The 19,284-nt window shown below is 46.3% G+C and overlaps 1 protein-coding gene across 4 annotated transcripts in view; it reads left to right on the top strand.

Moving 5' to 3' along the window:
* rerg (RAS-like, estrogen-regulated, growth inhibitor) overlaps window positions 1-19,284 on the top strand; it is a 194,105-nt gene that overhangs the window by 157,633 nt on the left and 17,188 nt on the right. For all 4 annotated transcript variants that reach the window (XM_078553563.1, XM_078553560.1, XM_078553561.1 and 1 more), the window contains exon 3: window positions 3,769-3,825. In XM_078553563.1, coding sequence (XP_078409689.1) covers window positions 3,769-3,825 — 57 coding nt within the window. The remainder of the gene's footprint in view (window positions 1-3,768; window positions 3,826-19,284) is intronic.

The following is a 19,284-nucleotide window of genomic DNA, read 5'->3' as shown; positions in this document are numbered from 1 at the left end:
AGTGATTGAGAACAAAGGTTACGAGAAATTTCTTTTGACACAGTGTTGATGGAACATGGAATGCTTTGTGGCCAAGGGTTTTTGAGGCAGGGACAATTGCATTTTTAAGGGAAAAGTTGATATTAAACTTAACTTAAATACGATTAGGAGCAGGAGTAGGCCACTTGGCCCCTCGAGCCTGCTCTGCCATTCAATAAAATCATGGCTGATCTGATTGTAACTTTAACCCCACATTCCTGCCTATCCCTGATAACCTTTCAGCCCCTTGATAATCAAGAATCTTATCTGGCTCTGCCTTAAAAATATTCAAAGACTGCTTCCACTCCCTTTTGAGGAAGAGAATTTTAAAGACTCACAACCCCCTGAGAGAAAAAAACTCTCCTCATCTCTGTTTTAAATGAGTGACCCCTTATTTTTAAACAGTGACACCTAGTTCTAGATTCTCTCACCAGAGGAAACATCCTCTCCACATCCACCCTGTCAAGACCCCTCAGGATCTTAAAGGTTTCAATTAAGTCGCCTCTTACTCTTCTAAACTCCAGTGGATACAAACCTCACCTGTCCAACCTTTCCTCATAAGACAACCCGCCCATTTCTGGTATTAGTTTAGTAAACCTTCTCTGGACTGCTTCTAACACATTTACATCTTTCCTTAAATAAGGAGACTAGACTGTACACAATGCTCCAGTTGTGGTCTCACCAGTGCCCTGTACAACTGAAGCATAACCTCCCTACTTTTGTAATCAATTCCCCTCACAATAAACCATATAATTCCATTAGGTTTCCTAATTACTTGAGTACCTGCATACAGCCTTTTGTGATTCATGCACGAGGACACCCAGATCTCTCTGAATCTCAGAACTCTGCAATCTCTCACCATTTAGATAATAAGCTTCTTTTTTATTCTTTCTGCCAAAATGGACAATTTCACATTTGCCCAAATTATACTCCATTTGCCAGATCTTTGCCCACTCACTTAACCTATCTATGTCCCTATGTAGCTTCCTTGTGTCCTCTTCACAACTTACTTTCCTACCTAACTTTGTGTCATCAGCAAACTTAGCATACCTTTGTCTATCCAGTACTTTCTTGGTCTTCTTCGGCTCCTTATTTATTCTCTGTACCTCTGTGTGCAGGGCTATGAAAGATATTCTACCTGTTTCTATTTTTCAAGTATGCCCAACCCATTGTAGCCATCTTTCCTGGATCTTCTGTTAAAGCATTGTTTCTGGTTCAAGGCATCTTATTTACGTCTTGATTCTTCGCATGCTGGCTACCCCCTCTATTCCTTCTAATTAACGTATCTCTGCCTTACTCATGTCAGCTGCTCTGAAGCCACGTGAATTATGGAGGATGAAGGAATAGAGATTTATATATCTAAGTTTGCAGATGACACTAAGTGAGGAGGCACAGTAAGTTGTGTGGATGACAGCAGAAAGTTACAAAGATTAACTAAATGAGTCACAAAGACTAAGATAGATGAGTTCAATGTGGAGGAAGTATGAGATTATCCACTTTAGGATCTGAAAAAGACAAGTGGAATATTTTCTTAATGGTGAGAACTTTGGAGCATCAAAGGTACAAAAAGGAATTGAAAAGACTAATGATATATCAGAGGTCTTGTAGCATCCCTGCCTCTGAGTCAGGAGCTCTGGGTTCAAGCCCCACTTGAGGACTTGATGGCCAAGGAAGGTGTGTTCATAATGCAGCCAAACAGACTCAGTGTCAACCTGCAAATCCTTCCAACATATACCACTGGCGGGTGGTAAGAGAAGGTGAGATTCCTGGTCAGCCATGTGGTGGAAAGAAAGTTGGAGCCTCTACCATCACTATTCATAGCTCTGACTACAACATGCATGTAAAAATGTATGTTGCCACAGCAACTCAGGCTCCTTGGGGGCCTAGTTGGCTGAGTTGGCTGGATGGCTGGTGTGGATCAGATTGATGCCAGCAAATTCCTGTTCTGGCTGGGGTGAACTCGGGACCTGCTTCTTTTCCCTAACCATGGTGGAGATTGCAGCGCTGTGGGTTGAACCTGCCTTTGGGCAGAGAACTGAGAAAGAAGAAGAATGATATGTTAAACTTTATCTTGAGGGGGTTGGATTCAAAAATGAAATGCGAAGCTTCAGCTGTACAGAGTCTTGGCCAGGAACTACCTGGAGAAATCTGTTCAGATTTGGACACTAAACCTCAGGAAAGGTATACTTAGAAGGGTCACAGCACTGATTCACCAGAATGATACCAGGGTTTAAAGTGTTAAATTTTGAGGACTTGGTTTGTACTTGGTCAATATTGATGTGTGATCCAATTGAGGTATATAAAGTAATAAAGGCATTCAATAGGATAGGTCCAGAGAGCATATCTCTTCTGGTAGGGGAACCCAGAAACAAGAAGTGATCATATTAAAATCAGAGCCATACCATTTAAATCAGGAGGCACATTTTCACGTAAAGGGTAGTGAAAATTTGGAACTCACACCCCAAAAAGCTATGGACTTTGGGTCTATTTAAATTTTCAAGTCTTTAATCAGCAGATTTTTCTGGGGTAAGGGTACCAAAGGGTATGGAGCAAAGACGGGTGAGTGGAATTGAGCTACAGATCAGCCAGGATCTATTGAATGGCAGAACAGGTTCAAGAGACCCAATGACCTACTCCTGTTCCTGTGTAAAACACTTGGTGAAATTCCATTAGTAAATGGGCCTTGGGGGCACTTCATTTGGAATCATTGTAAGAAAACTGATAGGAGGTTTGGAAGGGTTGGCAAGATAGACCAATAGCCTCGTCATATTCATGTGTCACTATGTTACCATCAAAGCAATGATGAACTGTTGTTGCAGTACATTAGCTAATTAGTGTTTTCCTGTTTGTGAATGTGGTGCTGCATATTTAGTTTTTATTTTACTGAAAAATTGCTTCCATTTAACTGTGTACAGGATGGTGGTACCTTACATCACTTTCAAAAACTCACAAGCCTGAATTTTCAAGGAGTGCAATTCAGCAAAGAACCTCTGAATTCATTGTTTGAACAAACACTCTAATATAAGCTAAAGGCGAATAAGTGATGTACTAATTAGTACTGTGTGAATATAGCTATATTGTGCCACAGTAGACTGGGGTAAAGAATGACCTGCTAATGAAATGGCAGCACAGGAATGGCGTGTTTTAAATCTGCATGCCCCTACAATAATTTGTAGTTGGTCATTAATAAAGAGATAAGCAGACACTTTCCTGTTGTTAGTTTGAGGGATGAATTTCGTCCCCGGTAATCTATAATTGAAGTTGTTATAATTGGCATTCTGTCACCGAGAATCTGCAAATCTAAATAAGATCCAACAGATTCGTGTTTTTTGCTACTCCACCGAGACAAGTAATTTCATTCTGGGTGCTTTATGTGTTTCTGCCCCATCCTATTTCCCGGCCTGTTGAGGGACCGTGACAGGTTTAATAGGTTGAGGGTTGGAACTGTCCCTCAAGCTGATTTAGAGGGAGGTGGCCTGGTTAGTGGTGCATGTGAGAAGCACTTTACCCTAAATATTAAAGTATTCACAGAAAGCGTAATCAATACATGAAATGAACTTTCTTGCAGGATAGTGGAGCATAAACTATGTAGTTATTTAAAGGGCAATTGGATACTGTGCTGTGGGCAGTGTAGTCACGTGGCCCTTTACATCCATATTGATCTTGTGATTGTATAGAAGGTTACACTATTTCCAATTCGTAACATGATCGATGTTTAATTGGCATTAATTAATTTCTTTTTCTTTACAGCTATTGTAGTCAGGTTTCTGACCAAGAGGTTCATCTGGGAATATGACCCCACACTGGGTGAGTAACACCTATATTATACTAATGTTCTGTTCACACCAACAGATAATCACTTGGTTAAGCTGATTCAAGCGGCTGCAGACAAGATATATCCTGAAATGTTTCACATAGACGTGCTATTTCACACAGGACAGAGTGACCCTGATATTTGTGGGTGACTGGGGATTGTAGCAACCAGGAAACTTGAAAATGCTGGTAACCTGGACGCCCTGCCAAACTTTCATGGCAGGAGCTCATTCGAAATTTTATTCTCCATTCCCCAGTCACAGCCAGTCACATTGATAAGTAAGGATGGGACTAGAAGGCCTTGGAAGGGGAGCGGAGAGGAGGGTGCGAAGGAGCCATTGTGGGTTGTTGGGGTGATGGGGAGATCGGAGCATACATTGCGGGGAGATAAAAGCGTGGGTCATGGGGAATACTGGGGTGCTAGTCGGGGAAAGTTAGGTTGGCGGGGTGTGGGGGCGCTGTGGGAATGTACTCTTGCTCGTTCGAGCTCGCAGGCTGTGCTGGAAAGATGCAAATCTGCTGGATCTGGCCTTTCCCGCCACCCATTGGCTGCTGGATTTCCCAAGCTCTGGGAACCCCTGGTCTGAATTCGCTAAATCTGAAAGGCTGTTAAAATTTGAGACACGCAGGCCATGAACTAATTTAAATAATGGACTAGAATTTTATGTCCCGGGGTGGGCGCACGCCTGACCTGAATGGGCGTAAGATCACGCGAGATGACATCGGGCAAGCGTCCTGACGTCATTGCGCACTCGCGCGGTATTTCGCTCAGTGGGCCCACGCAGCAGTCGGAAGAGCGCCCGCCGACAATTAAGTGGGCTATTAATCTCAGTAATGGCCCAATTGTAAGTGATGTTTTTCGTGGTCCGTCCAAACTTATGGCTGGTGGATGGGCCAACCGGCCAGACGGCCTTTACATTTTTGATGAAACCTCATCCTAGGGTGGGATGAAATCTCCGTTAGGATATAAAATAAAAAGAAATATCTGGGGCCTTTTTTCTTATGAGGTATGCTTTCAAGTGCTTGATTGTGCTGCATGGACATATTTTGCAGCTTTTTTGTGCTTTCTTTTATTATTTGGAGGTCTGCAGCTCCCTGAGGCATCTGTCTGCCTTCAGGCAGCTCAGTGGAAGCGCTCACCCTCACCTGTGGTGACGTCATTGCCCGCCCTCTTCCCACCCACACCAGCTGCGCTGAACCTTTCTCAGGGCATGAAGTCATGGTCAGGGGATGATCGCGGTAGGGGGCCCATTTCCAGTCCCCTCCCAAGCCTGTTGATCACATGCGCCCGTCGAGCACAAAACTCAGGCCATGGGCTTGCCTCTTGAAAGCAGGCTAGTCACCCTGCCCCAAGCTCACCTCCATTAAAACTGGTTTGGGCATTTCTGAGGCAGTTGGGGGTTGAGTTTCAGATTTGTGAAATTATAATCTCTTGCCCCACCTCTCCCCCCCACCCGCCGCTTGCAGAATTCGATGCCCCCTTGATGGTGAGTTTGGAGGGGGTGGGGGGGGCGTATTTAATCGAGCAGGAGGGTAGCGGCTGGGGACCCTGGTGACTTCATCCCTTTGCCCGATTAAGACCAAGGCGGGAAGTCTTGTAGATAGCCATCCTGCTCGGATACAAATTGAGGCCCTTAACTGGGTAATTAATGGCCACCTAAGGGCCTCATCTCACCATCACTGATATTCAACTAGCAGTGAGCCTGGCACTTGCCATGTGGGAAGCTTAAAAAACAAACCATGTAAGGTTTGCTTGTGGGCTTCCAGGGTGGTGCGGGGGTTCCCTTGTTCAAACTCCGTGCCTGATCGAGGGACCTGAAGTTGGGAACGGAAAGCTCTATTGAAAGCCACCACTCTGCACTTTCTTCCCACCCCCCTCCTCCCCTTAGCCAGCGACCACCTCTCCTTGGTCCCCAATCCCCCCTTACTCACCTGTGGCCTGAGTCCCTCATTGACCCTAGGCCTTTGATTGATGCGTTTCCATTAGCAGCCAGTGACAGGCAATGGAGAGCTGCCAGCCTCTGATTGGCTGGCAGCTCTCGGGGGCAGAATTTTCGCCCCAGGAGTCCTAAATCCCGGGGAAGGCCCGTGCAGGCCAGATAAGTGCCTGATGGACACTAATTCTGGCGGGTCTTCCCCAACAGAGGCGATGAACCACCAGTTCTCCAGCCGGCAGCCGAGAACCCTGTCGTCAACAATAAGTTCTGCTCGAGGTGGGATTGAAGTTACCCCCATTGTCATTGTCAGGTGAGTCATGCTGGCAGCCTTGAAAATGTCTGACTTGATCCATTCTCCTTTCATCTTTGAAATTTGGATTCATTGCCTTACAAAACAGATAGAATGCAATTGAATCTCTCCCCTCAGGTCATGAAGATTCTATATAGATTTATTTGGGCAGTGTTAACCCATTTCCTAAGGTGGCGCAAGATAGAACTCCTTCTCCTTTGTTGCTGGTTGTGAGCAGTGTTTTTTTCATTACGAGGTTTTTGTTTTTTCATTATAAGGTTTACAAGAGTCATTGGTTTGCGAAGTTAAATGTCACACAACACAGTGGGATGTGCTATCCTGATTTTGAAGTGTGAGCAGGTTTTCTGCTCAACATTTGAGATGTTTAATCCATACACACCCCACTGCAGGAAAGGAGAACAAAGGACAGACTAATCTGAGGGAGAAAATAAATGGCCAGGGCATAAACCGAACAGACGTGTAAAAATAAAGTGAGAGGATTTGTTATTAAAAATGAATTAACCTGCCGATATAATAATGCACACAGCGTCCATAATAAAACAGGGGAAATGCAGGCAATAACATAATGTGAGGAACTAAATATAATAGGGGTTACTGAGACATAGCTACAAGGAAAAAAATGAGGATTAGGAATTAAACATTGCAGGGTATAACATGTTTAGTAAGGACAGAGAAGGAAAAAGTGGAGGTGGAGTAGCTGTACTTAATAAAGGTAACATAATGACAGTAGAAAAATGTGTCGCAGCCATCAGTAAGACAGAAATAGAATCCATGTGGGTAGTGATAAAAGATAATAAAGGAGCAATCATAATAATGGGGTGTTCTATAGGAAGGTGAAGGAAGAAATATCCAAACAAATTAGGAAAATGAATAAAAATCATAGAATAATAGTCACAGGGATCTTCAATTACAACAAAGTTGATTGGCCAGAAAAAGTAGGTATGGGGATAAGGGAATTGGGTTCTGACGATCTGCAGAGGACTACTTTCTAACCCAGTATGTAAGAAGTCTGACAAGGGAAAACTAGTAATGGAGAGTGAACCAGGATAGATGAGAGAAGTAAAAGTGGGGAATATTTAGGTAATAGTGACCATAACGTAATACCCATTAAAATAATAGTTGAGAAGGACATGGGCATGATGAAGACCAGATTAGAGAAAACTTGGTTCTGAGGGTCTGAGACTGGAACTTGTAATAATAAAATGGATTGAGATTTTGGCAATAATGATGTATAACAGCAATGGGAAAACTTTTGAAAAGATGTTCAACAGAATTTAGGAAAAATATTTTCCACTTAAAAAAAATTAAACGCTAATGAGATACCATGGGTATATAAAAACATAGGGGAATAACTGAAGGTAAGGACATAGATACATTCTAAGTCACAAGGACAGTAGGTTAGAGCATGAGAAGGGAGAATATGAAGAAACTAGGAGAGAAGTCAAGAAAAGCAATCAGGAAAGCAGTAAGGACCTATGAAATTAAATTATTAGGGAACATAAAACAACATAGTAAAATATTCTGCAGGCACATAAATAATAAAACAATAGTTTGGATGGGAATTAGGGCCACTAAGGGATGGTAGGATAAAATCACAAACAGCAATAGTGAAATTGCAGAAATATTGAAAAATGACTTTGCTTCATTATTTACTTGGAGACAGATCAGGTGCACATGACTTCAGAAGATGGGATGAGAAATGACATAATTGCACGTAAAATAAAATTTAAAAAATTAAATAAACTTGTCAAACTCAAAGAGAACACAAAATCAGAAGAATACAAGAGTTAAGGGCAGGAGTAAGCCATTCAGCCCCTCGAGCCTGCTCCACCATTCGATAAGATCATGGCTGATCTGATTGTGGCTTCAACTCCACTTTCCTGCCTGTTCCGTAACCCTTGAAGCCCATGACGACCAAAGAGGGTAAAATCCCTAGTCCAGAAAGAGTCCATTTGCACATCTTCAAATAAGCTAGAAAAGAGATAGCAGAGGCATTACAACACACATTTTAGTCATTTGTTAGAAAAAGGTGTAGTTTCAGAGGACTGGTGGATAGCTAACACAATACCTATATCTAAGAAGAAGAGGGTCGGTTAGCTCACTTGGCTAGATGGCTAGAGTATGATGCAGGATGACACTAACAGCTGGAGTTCAATCCCCATACTGGTTGTGGTAGTTCATGGAAGCCTTGCCTACATGCCTTGTTGAGCCAAAATGTCTCTCTCTGATTGAGAGAGATGCCAATGGCCCATTGGGACTATGGCTGGATGAATAGTGAATGAATATCTAAGAAAGGAGACAGAACTCATCCAGGGAACAACAGGCCAGCCAACTTATCATCGGTGGGAGGAAAAATAATGAAATCCCTGCTAAAATAGAAAAACAGCTAGAAACTTAATAGTGAGTAGTAGGCATGGATTTCAAAGGGAAAGTCTTGCTTGACCAATCTCATTGAATTCTTTGAAGCAGAGTAGTCAAAGCTAATGCATTAGATGCAACTTATCTAGGTTTCAGTAAGGTGCCACATATAGAATAATGAATTATGTGAAAGCATGTGGTATCAGAGAACAGGTAGCTAACTGGGTACAGAACAGAAAGCAGAGAGTAGAGCTACAGGGTAGCTATTCAGTGGCAAAAGGTAGGAAATGGGATTCCACAAGGATCGGTGCTAGAACAACTGTTTTATATTAATGATTTAGACTTTAGAATCAAAATCAACATTTCTAAATTTTCAAATATAACTAAATTGGTGGTGAGGGTGGGGAGTCAATCTTAAGGATAACTGCAACAAATTGCAAGAAGGCAAGAGATAAACCGGCAGAATGGGTATATAATTGGCAAATGAATTCAACACAGACAAGTGTGAGGTATTACAATTTGGTAAGAAAAATAAGGAGGTCAATATTACTTGGATGATATGAATCTAAATGGGACAGAGGAACAAAGGAACCTTGGAGTACATATACACAAATCACTAAAAGTAGCGGTGCAGGTCAATGAGGCCAAACAAAAACAACAAGCACTCGAGTTTATTTCTAGAGGGTTAGAATTGATAAGTAAAAAAGTTATGCTGAACTTGTATCGAACCTTGATTAAACCACACATAGAGTACTGTGTGCTGTTCAGCTTGCCATATTATAAGAAGGATATGGAGGCACTGGAGAGGATGCAAAGGATTTACAAGGACGGTACCAGAATTGCAATGAGGAACTTGATATACCACACGGATTGGTTGAAGTAAATGCTATTGATGCATTTAGAGGGGGCTAAATAAGCATGTGAGTGAGAGGGAACAGAGTCAGATAAGGAAGAACAAGAGGAGACTCAAGAGGCATGGTCTAGTTAAGCCTAATGGTCTGTTTCTATGTAATTCTATGCAATATAGTGCCTTATCAGCCTCATTGCAGCCTTGGTCCAAACATGTACAAAAGAGCTGAATTCAAGAAGTGAGGTCAGGCAGCACTTGACTGAGTGTGGCTTCAAGGGGCCATAGCAAAGCTGGAGCCAAAGGGAATCAGGGGGAAAACTTGCCGCTGGTTGGAGTCATACCTAGCACAAAGGAAGATGGTTGTGGTTGTTGGCGGTCAATCATCTCAGCTCCAGGGCATCACTTCAGGAGTTCCTCAGGGTAGTATCCTAGGCCCAACCATTTTCAGCTGCTTCATCAATGACCTTCCTTCCATCATAAGGTCAGAAGTGGGGATGTTCGCTGATGATCGCACAATGTTCAGCACCATTCACAACTCCTCAGATACTGAAGCAGTCTGTGCCATTTGAACAGGGAGTTTTAATTTTGTACAGTGGTCACTTCATGGTCTTTTGGAGTCAGATGATTCAATTTAGTGCCAGTGCTAATGCCCTGGGGATACAGGTTCAATTCCCACCACAGCAGCTGGTGCAAGTTAAATTCAAATAATTCATTTTTAAAAACCTGGAATTAAACTTAGTCTCAGTAATGATGTCATGAAAATATCACCGATTGTTGTAAAATCCTTTTGGTTCACTGATGTCCTTTAGGAAGAAAATCTGCCACCAATACCTGGTCTGGCCTACATGAGACTCCATACCTACAGCAATGTGGTTGACTCTTAACTGCCCTCTGAAATGGCCTAGCAAGCCACTCAGTAGTACAAAACTGCTGCTGTGGTGTACCTGTACCAGATGGACTTCAGCAATTCAAGAAGTTGGCTCACTACCACCTTCTCAAGGGCAAATAGGGATGGGCAACAAATGTTGGCCTTGACAGTGGCACATATATCCCATGGAAGACTAAATAAAAAAGAAACAGATTCCCAGGCAGAAGAGGGAGGAGACTTTCAGTCCATTAAATCCCCTTGGGAGAGACAAATGGAAAATGTTTGAACCAATATTGGTTTAATTGTAATTTATTCACACTGAAAGTATCGTCAGTATCTGTCAGTGGGGATCATTTTAGTGATTTGTATGATACGTGAAACTGATTTTATATTTAAATGTTGGAAAATTGAGGCAAGAGAGGAAGAACTTTAATAAATCTGTTTATGCTTTGGTTTGTCTTGCTGATACATAAATTACTTTCTGGCAGGTTATTGTTTTTTTATGCATATGGACATATGTTATGTAGTGGTGTTATTAAAGTTTATAGGAATGAGAGGAGGTTGAATCTGGACTCAATTATAATAAATTATGTACTCTAAAATCTGAAGTAAGTGTAAACTCATTTAAAGGAGCTATCTTGATTAATTTTATAGGTCTGAATTTCTCTTCCCAACACACACAAACTTATTATTTGCTGTTTAGTTAACCCGTAAACAAAAGAAAGACTTGCATTTAGCATTTTTCATAACCTCAGGGTCTTCACAGCTTTTTTATTATTCTTTCATGATGTGACTGGCCAGGCCAGCATTTATTGCACATCCCTAATTCCTGTTGAGAAGGTGATGGTGAGCTGTTTTCTTGAACCACTGCAGTCCGTGCAATGTAAATACATCCCCAGTGCTGTTAAGGAAGGAATTCCATGGGCTTAATTTTTTCTGTTCGGGGGTGGGGGGGCAGAGCGGGAGCGGGCACAGGCGGGTGTGGACCTGATTGCTGCCCGCGATCGGGTCCGCGCCGCCATTTTACGCAGGCGGCCCAATTAAGGCCCACCCAGCGTAATGTGCAATGCCCGAGGATAGCGGGAGTAGGTAGGCAGTGGCGGGAGTGCATTGTCCACCGGGTCCAATGGAGACCCAGCGGCCTGTTTATTTGAAGCGCTGGCAGCCTTTGCAAGGCTGTTCACAATGGCAAGTGGAAGGGCTCACCAGAGGGCTCATGGTGAGCTGGCCAGGCTGGAGGGTAGGGCAGTGGGACAGGCCAGGCCAGAGGGTGGGGCGGGGGCCAGTGTGCCCCTCGTTTCTTGGATGACTGCCTTGCTGCCCTCCTCGAGGAGGTGGCAGCATGGTGGGAGGTGCTGGTTCCCCAGGGTGGGAGGAGGAGGCCCTCCAACATGATGAAATGTGCCTTGGAGGCGGTGGCAGAGGCTGTGAGCTCCCGCGACGTGGTGACCTGGATCCAGTGTCGCAAGTGCTTCAATGACTTGTTGCGCTCTGGCAGGGTGAGTACCATGTTAGCATAGATCATGTAACCCAGCAGGTCGGCTTACCCCCCCTGCTCCCCCAAGTCCAAGTGTAGTGACTACATTGGATCATTGACGGCATTTGTCCTTTGCTGAGTGGGCAAGCAGATATTGCCCATGCAGAGGTCAGCCTGAGAGGGTGACGAAGAGATGTGTTTTGCCCCTGCAGCATGTGTTACACTGAGTCCCACATTATTGTTTTGGGGCAACCTGAAGGAGCTGCACCTAGGCGCTGTGTTTGAACTCCAGGACATGTCAATATCAGGGTGATGACATGCTGGGAGGGGAGCTTCAAGGTGGCGTGGCAAGGAACCAACTGCTGCCCTCTGCGCTCCACGTGCTTGCACCTCCTTGTTATGGAAGGATACATCGTGTGTTGCCTAATGTGATGTAGGCAGCATGTGGCCAAGGTGGGGTTTTGCGGGGGGGGCGTGTGTGGAGCAGACCTAGCATCTTTGTGTGAGTGTTCAGCAGTAGCGGGGTGAGGAGGCACTGGACCCCTGATATGTCCCACTCTGGTTGGGGTGGGCCGTGCGCGAAGAGAGCCCATGTGCAATTTTCACTAAACAATTCTCTCATTTTCAGGAGAAGAATGCTCATAACGCGGCAGAGCGTGTGAGGACTGGCGGTGGCCGAGTGCAGATCGCCATTCATAGTCGCTTCGAGCAGGAGGCCCTGGATCTGGAGAGGCGCCATGTGCCAAGGTCCACTGGTGTCAGTGAGATTGGGGTGCCACAGCCAGGTACTTATGCCCAACAGTGAGGTCAGCATTGTTCTCCCAACAGCCATAGCACTGCTGAATGTTAATTGATTTAATTTTGCAACATGGCTTTACCATTGCTAATGGAAGGATGAGAGCATAATGATCCGGGGGACAGGGATGCACATTGTCATTGTCTCCACGTTAACTGATGCACTGTCCTTGTTCTTCCTTTCAGCATCAGCATAGCAGGGCTGGGAGGAGGAGCAGCTGAGGTCCCCTCTCACACCTCAGGGCCCTGAAGTCTCACCTACATCACACCTTCTCTGCCAGGCAGGCACCAGCGCAGATATTAGCACCTCGGTGAGAATTCGAACATTGGCTACTGTCCCGGGGCACAGTGGTGAGCACACTTCACAGTTGCTGGAGGAGCTGGCAGAGACAGGGAGTGCCCATGGTGCCAGCAGCCAGGGGACTGCAGGGTACCAGGCACATGCTCAGTCGGTGCCTGATGATGTGCCTCTGGAGTCGTCCTCGACGCAGCAGATGCAGGAAATGCGGCCGGGTGTGCGGGAGCATCTGCGGGAGATACATGAGGCTATGCTTGGCTTGGTCCCCTTGGTGGAGGAGTCTACACGGACAATTGCCGAAGCAATGAGCCTCATGTCCGAGCGCCATGCGTCCTCCATGGAGAGAGTGGCGACTCTCGTGGAGAGGCTACTCCAGGAGACCCATCAGGGCTTTCTGGGGATGCGCTCGGACCAGCAAACCCTCACATCGGCATTAGCCTCAGCTGGTCAGTGCCAGTGTGGGAGATGGTTTGGGCATCAACTTTCCCAGCTCGGTGCCTATCCATCCACAGTGAGCAGGGAGGTCTGATGTGACCTCACGTCGGCGCAGCAGCTGCCTGGCGTCTCTGCGGGCACCTCTCAGGGTGCTCCGGATGAGGGCGGCAGCTCCTCCGTCCCTCTCCCAGTGACTGTAGCATCCAGTGAGGCTGCGATGACTGGGGAGATGCCAGCTGTGGACCTGGCAGATCCCTCCCAGGCGGGGCCAGCATTGGCTGCATGGGCCAGAGGACGACTGCCAAGGTCATCGAGGCCAACAGGACAACAGAGTCAGCAGGCTGTCTCAGATGCCACTCCCAGTGATGGGGCAGCACCAAGACGTAGCACCCGGAAACAAAAACATAAGACACCTCAGGCACACCATGGGTTTTTCACTGGTGCTTTTGTGTCGGACTGAGATGAGGCCCTTATGATTTGCATTGTTTTGTAATACTATTCTCTTTTTTTTGGAATAAGTTGGTTTGCAAGTTCAGATATGTCACCATGGCTGAGGTTACCTCTTTTCTTCTGCATGTGTATGGTTTCCAAAACTGTAATGAGTGCTTTGTTGGACATTCAGCTTTATTAACAAGGCCCTTAGCGACTGTTCCTAACCTGGCAGATTTTGCACTTAGGTGTCGAGTATGGAGCCTACAGCCCAGGCTTGTCCCGAAGGTCCATATGTGGTGTGCTAGCTGAATGTTCGTTCGATTAAAGCCTCCCAGGCATCTCGGCCCCTGGAGTATGCCTGGGTCAGCGTCTGCCCCCTCAGAATTTCCCTGTGCGTGCTCATCCTCAGACTCACTGCTGGACTCATCGTCTGCAACCGCATCCACTGCGCCGACGTCTTCATCGTCCATTGCGTCCCCCCTTTCCAGTGCAAGATTGTGGAGAGCGCAGCATGCTACCACTATCACCGATACACGATCTGGTGGGGTACTGGAGTGCGCCCCCTGAGCGGTCCAGGCAATGGACGTGCATCTTGGGAACACTGATGGTTCTCTCCACCACAGCCCTTGTGGCGCCGTGGCTCCTATTGTAGCGCTGCTCAGCTTCTGTTCTTGGATGGCGGAGAGGCGTCATGAGCCCCCTTCTGAGGGGACAGCCCTTGTCATCCAGCAGCCAACCATCCAGCCAAGCCGGAGCACTGAAGAGCCCCAGCACCTGGGAGTGTCTGAGAATGTAGGCATGTGGGAGTTGCCTGGGTACCTTGCACAGACTTGTAGAATCTGCATCCTGTGATCACCCACTATCTGCACGTTCATGGAGTGGAAGCCCTTCCTGTTGACGAAGGCACCGGGCTCACCTGCTGGCGCCTTGACGGCCACATGTGAGCAGTCTATTGCACCCTGGACATGGGGGAAGCCAGCAATGGCCGCAAAGTCTCTGGCTCGCTGTGTCTGGCTTGCCTGGTCCCAGCGGAAGTGGATGAAGGCCAATGCATGCCTGAACAGAGCGTCTGTAACCTGCTTGACACAAGTGTGGACAGCTGATTGGGAGACGCTGCAAACATCATCCACCGGGCCCTGGAAGGAGCCAGGTGCATAGAAGTGGAGGGCAACTGTGACCTTCAGAGTCCACCCACACAGTTCGCGGGGATCTCAGGCCCAATCATCTGACAGATATAGTTGACTGTCTCCCTTGGGAGACAGCGCCTATTTCGGCACTGCACCTCAGACATATTGAGGTAGCTGCTTCGCCGTATCCCCTGGCAGCAGGATAGTGGCATCTTCTGTGGCCCCTTCCACCTTGGACTACCTCCTGGCCCTGCGCCCTTTGTGTCTGCACCGGTCATCCCAAAGGTGGCGCCCCTGGAGGCTGAATGTGCACTCCTGCCCCCTCCTCCTTCTAGCCCTCCCCTCCTCCTCAGAGGAGCCCTGCCTCCAGTGGAGAGTTCAGCTCCCATTCCCAGGCTAAGGGAAGGCTTCCTGAAGCCTGCAGGCCCAGAAAAGATTACTCATTGCAGAGCGCTGACCTGAAGGTTAAGAGTCCAGAAAAAGCAGCTGGTATGCGTTTTGAAGCACTGCAGATCACATAGGCAAGTTTCAAAAACTTTCATAAATAAATACTTGACTGCGCACACTCATGACCCCAGTGAGCCTTCTTATCCTGCCCGTGGATGAGGTTAATACAAATGTGTCCTGCCAGCCTGCTCATTGCGCCTGTGTGCCGACCCGAAGATTGCACGGGTGCCGAAAAATCAGCATCGATTGGTGCCTCAAGGGCCTTAAGTGGCCCGTTAATTAATGGTGGGCGCACGTCGGACATCATCGCGTGCCCACCCAGCGAAATATCGCGGTGGCGGGTGGTGACGTCGGGACGCTCGCCCGACATCACCGCACGTCATTTTACCCGTGGACGTGCGGGGCCTGCCCCCTGCACGCCAAAGGAAAAATTCTGCCCCGTGATTTTGGACCAGTGACAGTGAAGGGACGGCGATATAGCTCTCAGTCAGAATGGTGTGTAACTTGGGAACTTGCAGGTGACAATGTTCCCAAGCGCCTGCTTCCCTTGTTCTTCTAGGCGGTAGAGGTCGCGGGTTTGGATGTTGCTGTCGAAGAACTTTGGTAAGCTGCTGTAGTGTTTATTGTAGGTGGTACATACTGCAATTACACCGCATCAATGGGAGAGTGGGTGAATGTTGAAGTTGGTGGATGAGCTAATTAGTCCTGATGATGTTGAGTTTCTTGAGTGTTGTTGAAGCCACACACATCCAGGCAAGTGGGGAATATTCCATCGCATTCCTGACTCGTGCCTTGTCAATGGTGGAAAGGTTTGCGGTGTTAGGAGATGAGTTACTTGCTGCAGAATTTCCAGCCTCTGACCTGTTCTTGTAGTCACAGTATTTATGTGGCTGTCCAACTCAGTTTCTGATCAACGATGACCATCCTGACAACAACAACACAGTAACTTGTATTTATATAGCACCTTTAACGTACAGGCCTGATGTCCAAATTCCAGCACCCTCAGCACCGAGACCGTTCCGGATTTCTAGCTTTCTCGGATTTTGTACTGGAATCAGACAGTACATCAAATCGGCAAACTGCAGATGCCTGCTGGGTATCCCTAGGCAGCCCAGCGAAGAAGATTTTCATTTCAGGCTACTGTGACTCTAGGGCAGGTGAAAGGCAGGGGTGGCCTGGGAATGGGGGGTCAGTGACCAGGAAGGAGGACAAGATAGCAATGAGAAATGGGGGTGACCAGTGGCCAACAGCAGCCCGTGTTTTTAATACACTCCTTTACCTCCTGGCTTTGTACTTTTTGCCTCTTCTGGTAGAGGCTGGCAGTGGTCCCTTTAGAAACTGTCGTTGAAGCTGTGCGACGTCTGTGGTGGCTGCATTCAGGGCAAACCAATCACATAAAAGGGAGGGCAGAGCATAAAGTAATGTCTCTGCATCGACCTGCTCTTGGTCGATGCAAAGACATTAATGCCTATTTGTGCCTTTTATGATGCCCGTACCAATATTGCATGCAGATGTCTGCCTCATAATATGAGTGCACTGCCTGCTGTGGTGGATACCTGCAAAAGAGGTGAGTCATCACCAATTTAACTGAATATCAAAAGTGTCCAGTTTTTGGACAATTTGGTTTTCTGACAGCTGGATTTGGTACAATGTACCTGTAATAGAACGTCCCAGTGTGCTGCACAGTAGATGTATAAAATGTTGACACCAAGCCACATAAGGGGCAGATGAGCAAAAGTTTGATCAAAGAGCTAGACTTTAAGGAGTTTCTTAAAAGAGGAAAGCGAGGTAGAGAGGAGTAGGGAAGGAATGCAAAGCAAGGCCTAGGCAGCTGAAGGAATGGCCATCAGTGGTGGGAGAATTAGAATTGGGAATGTGCAAGAGACCAGAATTAGTGGAGCACAGTGGGGAGGCAAGGGCACAGTGGTTTGTTGCTGGACTAGTAATCCAGAGACCCAGGTAATGCTCTGGCGGACCTGGGTTCAATTCCTGCCATGGCAGATCATGGAATTTGAATTCAAGAACCTGGAATTCAAAGTCTAATGATGACCATGAAGCCATTGTCAATTGTTGTAAAAACCCATCTGGTTTTCTGCTGGTCTGGTCTGGCCTTCATATGACTCCAGACCCACAGCAATGTGGTTGACTCTGAAACACCCCCTGAACAAGGGAAATTTGGGATGGCCAATAAATGCTGGCTGAGCCAGTGATGCCCACATCCCATGAATGAATAAAAAAAAAGTTAACTCAGAGGGTTGTGGGGCCAAAGGAGATTACAGAGATGTGGAAGGCCATGATGGGACTAGAAGACAGGATCAGAATTTTAATATCGAAGCGTTGATTGTTTGAGAGGCAGTGTAGATTAACAAGGATAGGAGTGATGGGACTTGCATGAGTTGGGAGATGGGAAGCAGACTTTTGGATGACCTCAAGCTTACGGAAAGTAGAACGTTGGAGGCCAGACAAGAGTGCATTGAATAGTCAAGTCGAGAGTTAACAAAGGCATGAAAGAGGGTTTCAGCAGCAGATAAGCATTTGTAGGGCTACAGTCGGGCAATTTGACGGATGTGGCAAAAGATGGTCTTTGTGATGAAATGTGCGGAAGCTCATCCCAGGTTCAAATCCGACACCAAAGTTGCCAGCAGTTTGGTTCGGCCTCAAATAATTGCCACGAAGAGGGATGGAGTCGGTGGATAGCAAATGGAATTTGCAGTGGGGGAGAATGGCTTTGACCTTCCCAATATTTAACTGGAGAAAATTTGTGCTCATCTGGTACTGAATGTTGGTGGTAGGGCATTCAGCAGTGCTAATGCTGTTGAATGCCAAAGGGAGGTAGTTAGATTTTCTCTTATTGGAGCTGGTCATTGCCTGGAACTTGTGTGACTTGAATGTTATTTGCCACTTATCAACCCAAGCCTGAATGTGGTCCAGGTCTTGCTGCATTTGGGCACAAACTGCTTCATTATAAGAGGAGTTGCTAATAGTACTGAGCACTGTGCAGTCATCAATAAGCATCCCATTTCTGACCTAATGTTGGAGGGAAGGTCATTGATGAAGGAGCTGAAGATGGTTGGGCCTAAGACATTGCCCTGAGGAACTCCTTGAGCAATGTTCTGGAGCTGAAATGATTGACCTCCAACAACCACATGTGCTTGGTATGACTCCAACCAGTGAAGACTTTTCTCCCTGATTCCCATTGACTCCAGTTTTGTTAGGGCTCCTTGATGCCACACTTGGTCAAATGCTGCCTTGATGTCAAGGGCAGTCACTCTCACTTCACCTCTTGAGTTCAGTTCTTTTGTTCATGTTTGGAGTTAGGCTGTAATGAGGTCAGGAGCTGAGTGGCCCTGGCGGAACCCAAAATGAGCATCAGTGATAAGGTTAATGGTGAGTAAGTGGTGCTTGATAGCACTGTTGGCGATATTTTCCATCGCTTTGCTGATCGTTGAGAGTAGATTGATGGAATGTTGATTGGTCAGATGGAATTTGCCCTAATTTTTGTGGATAGCACATACCTGGCCAGTTTTTCACTTTGTCAGGTAGAAGCTCGTGTTTTATCTGTACTGGAACAGCATGGCCAATGGTGTGGCTAGTTCAGAACCACAAGTCCTGAGCACTACAGCCGTGATGTTTGTAGGGCCTATAGCCTTTGTTGTACTAGTGTACTCAGCTGTTTCTTGATACCACATGGAGTGAATCAAATTGGCTGAAGACTGGCTTCTATGATGGTAGAGACCTCCAGCAGAGGCCTGATGGATCAAGCACTCAGCATTTTGAACTGAAGATGGTTGCAAATGCTTTGGCCTTGTTTTTTGTGCTCACGTGCTGGGTCTTGTCATCATTGAGGTTGAGGATGTTAATAGGGCCTTCTTCCTTTGTTTGTTTAGTTGTTCACCACAACTCATGACTGGATGTGAAAGTTCTGCAGAGCTTTGACCTGATCCATTGGTTGTGGGATTGCTTAGTTCTGTCTATATATATCATGCAGTTTTCGCTGTACGCATTTGTAGTCCTGTGTTATAACTTCACCAGGTTGAGACTTCATTTTTAGGTTTGCATGCTGCTGCCCCTGGCATGCTGTTCTACTCTACTCATTATACCAGGGTTGATCCTGTGGCT

The sequence above is a fragment of the Cetorhinus maximus genome, chromosome 12, assembly GCF_964194155.1.
Source record: "Cetorhinus maximus chromosome 12, sCetMax3.hap1.1, whole genome shotgun sequence".
Lineage (NCBI taxonomy): Eukaryota > Metazoa > Chordata > Chondrichthyes > Lamniformes > Cetorhinidae > Cetorhinus > Cetorhinus maximus.
Note: the sequence above shows the minus strand (reverse complement) of the source record. Positions and strands in the feature narration are given on the sequence as shown.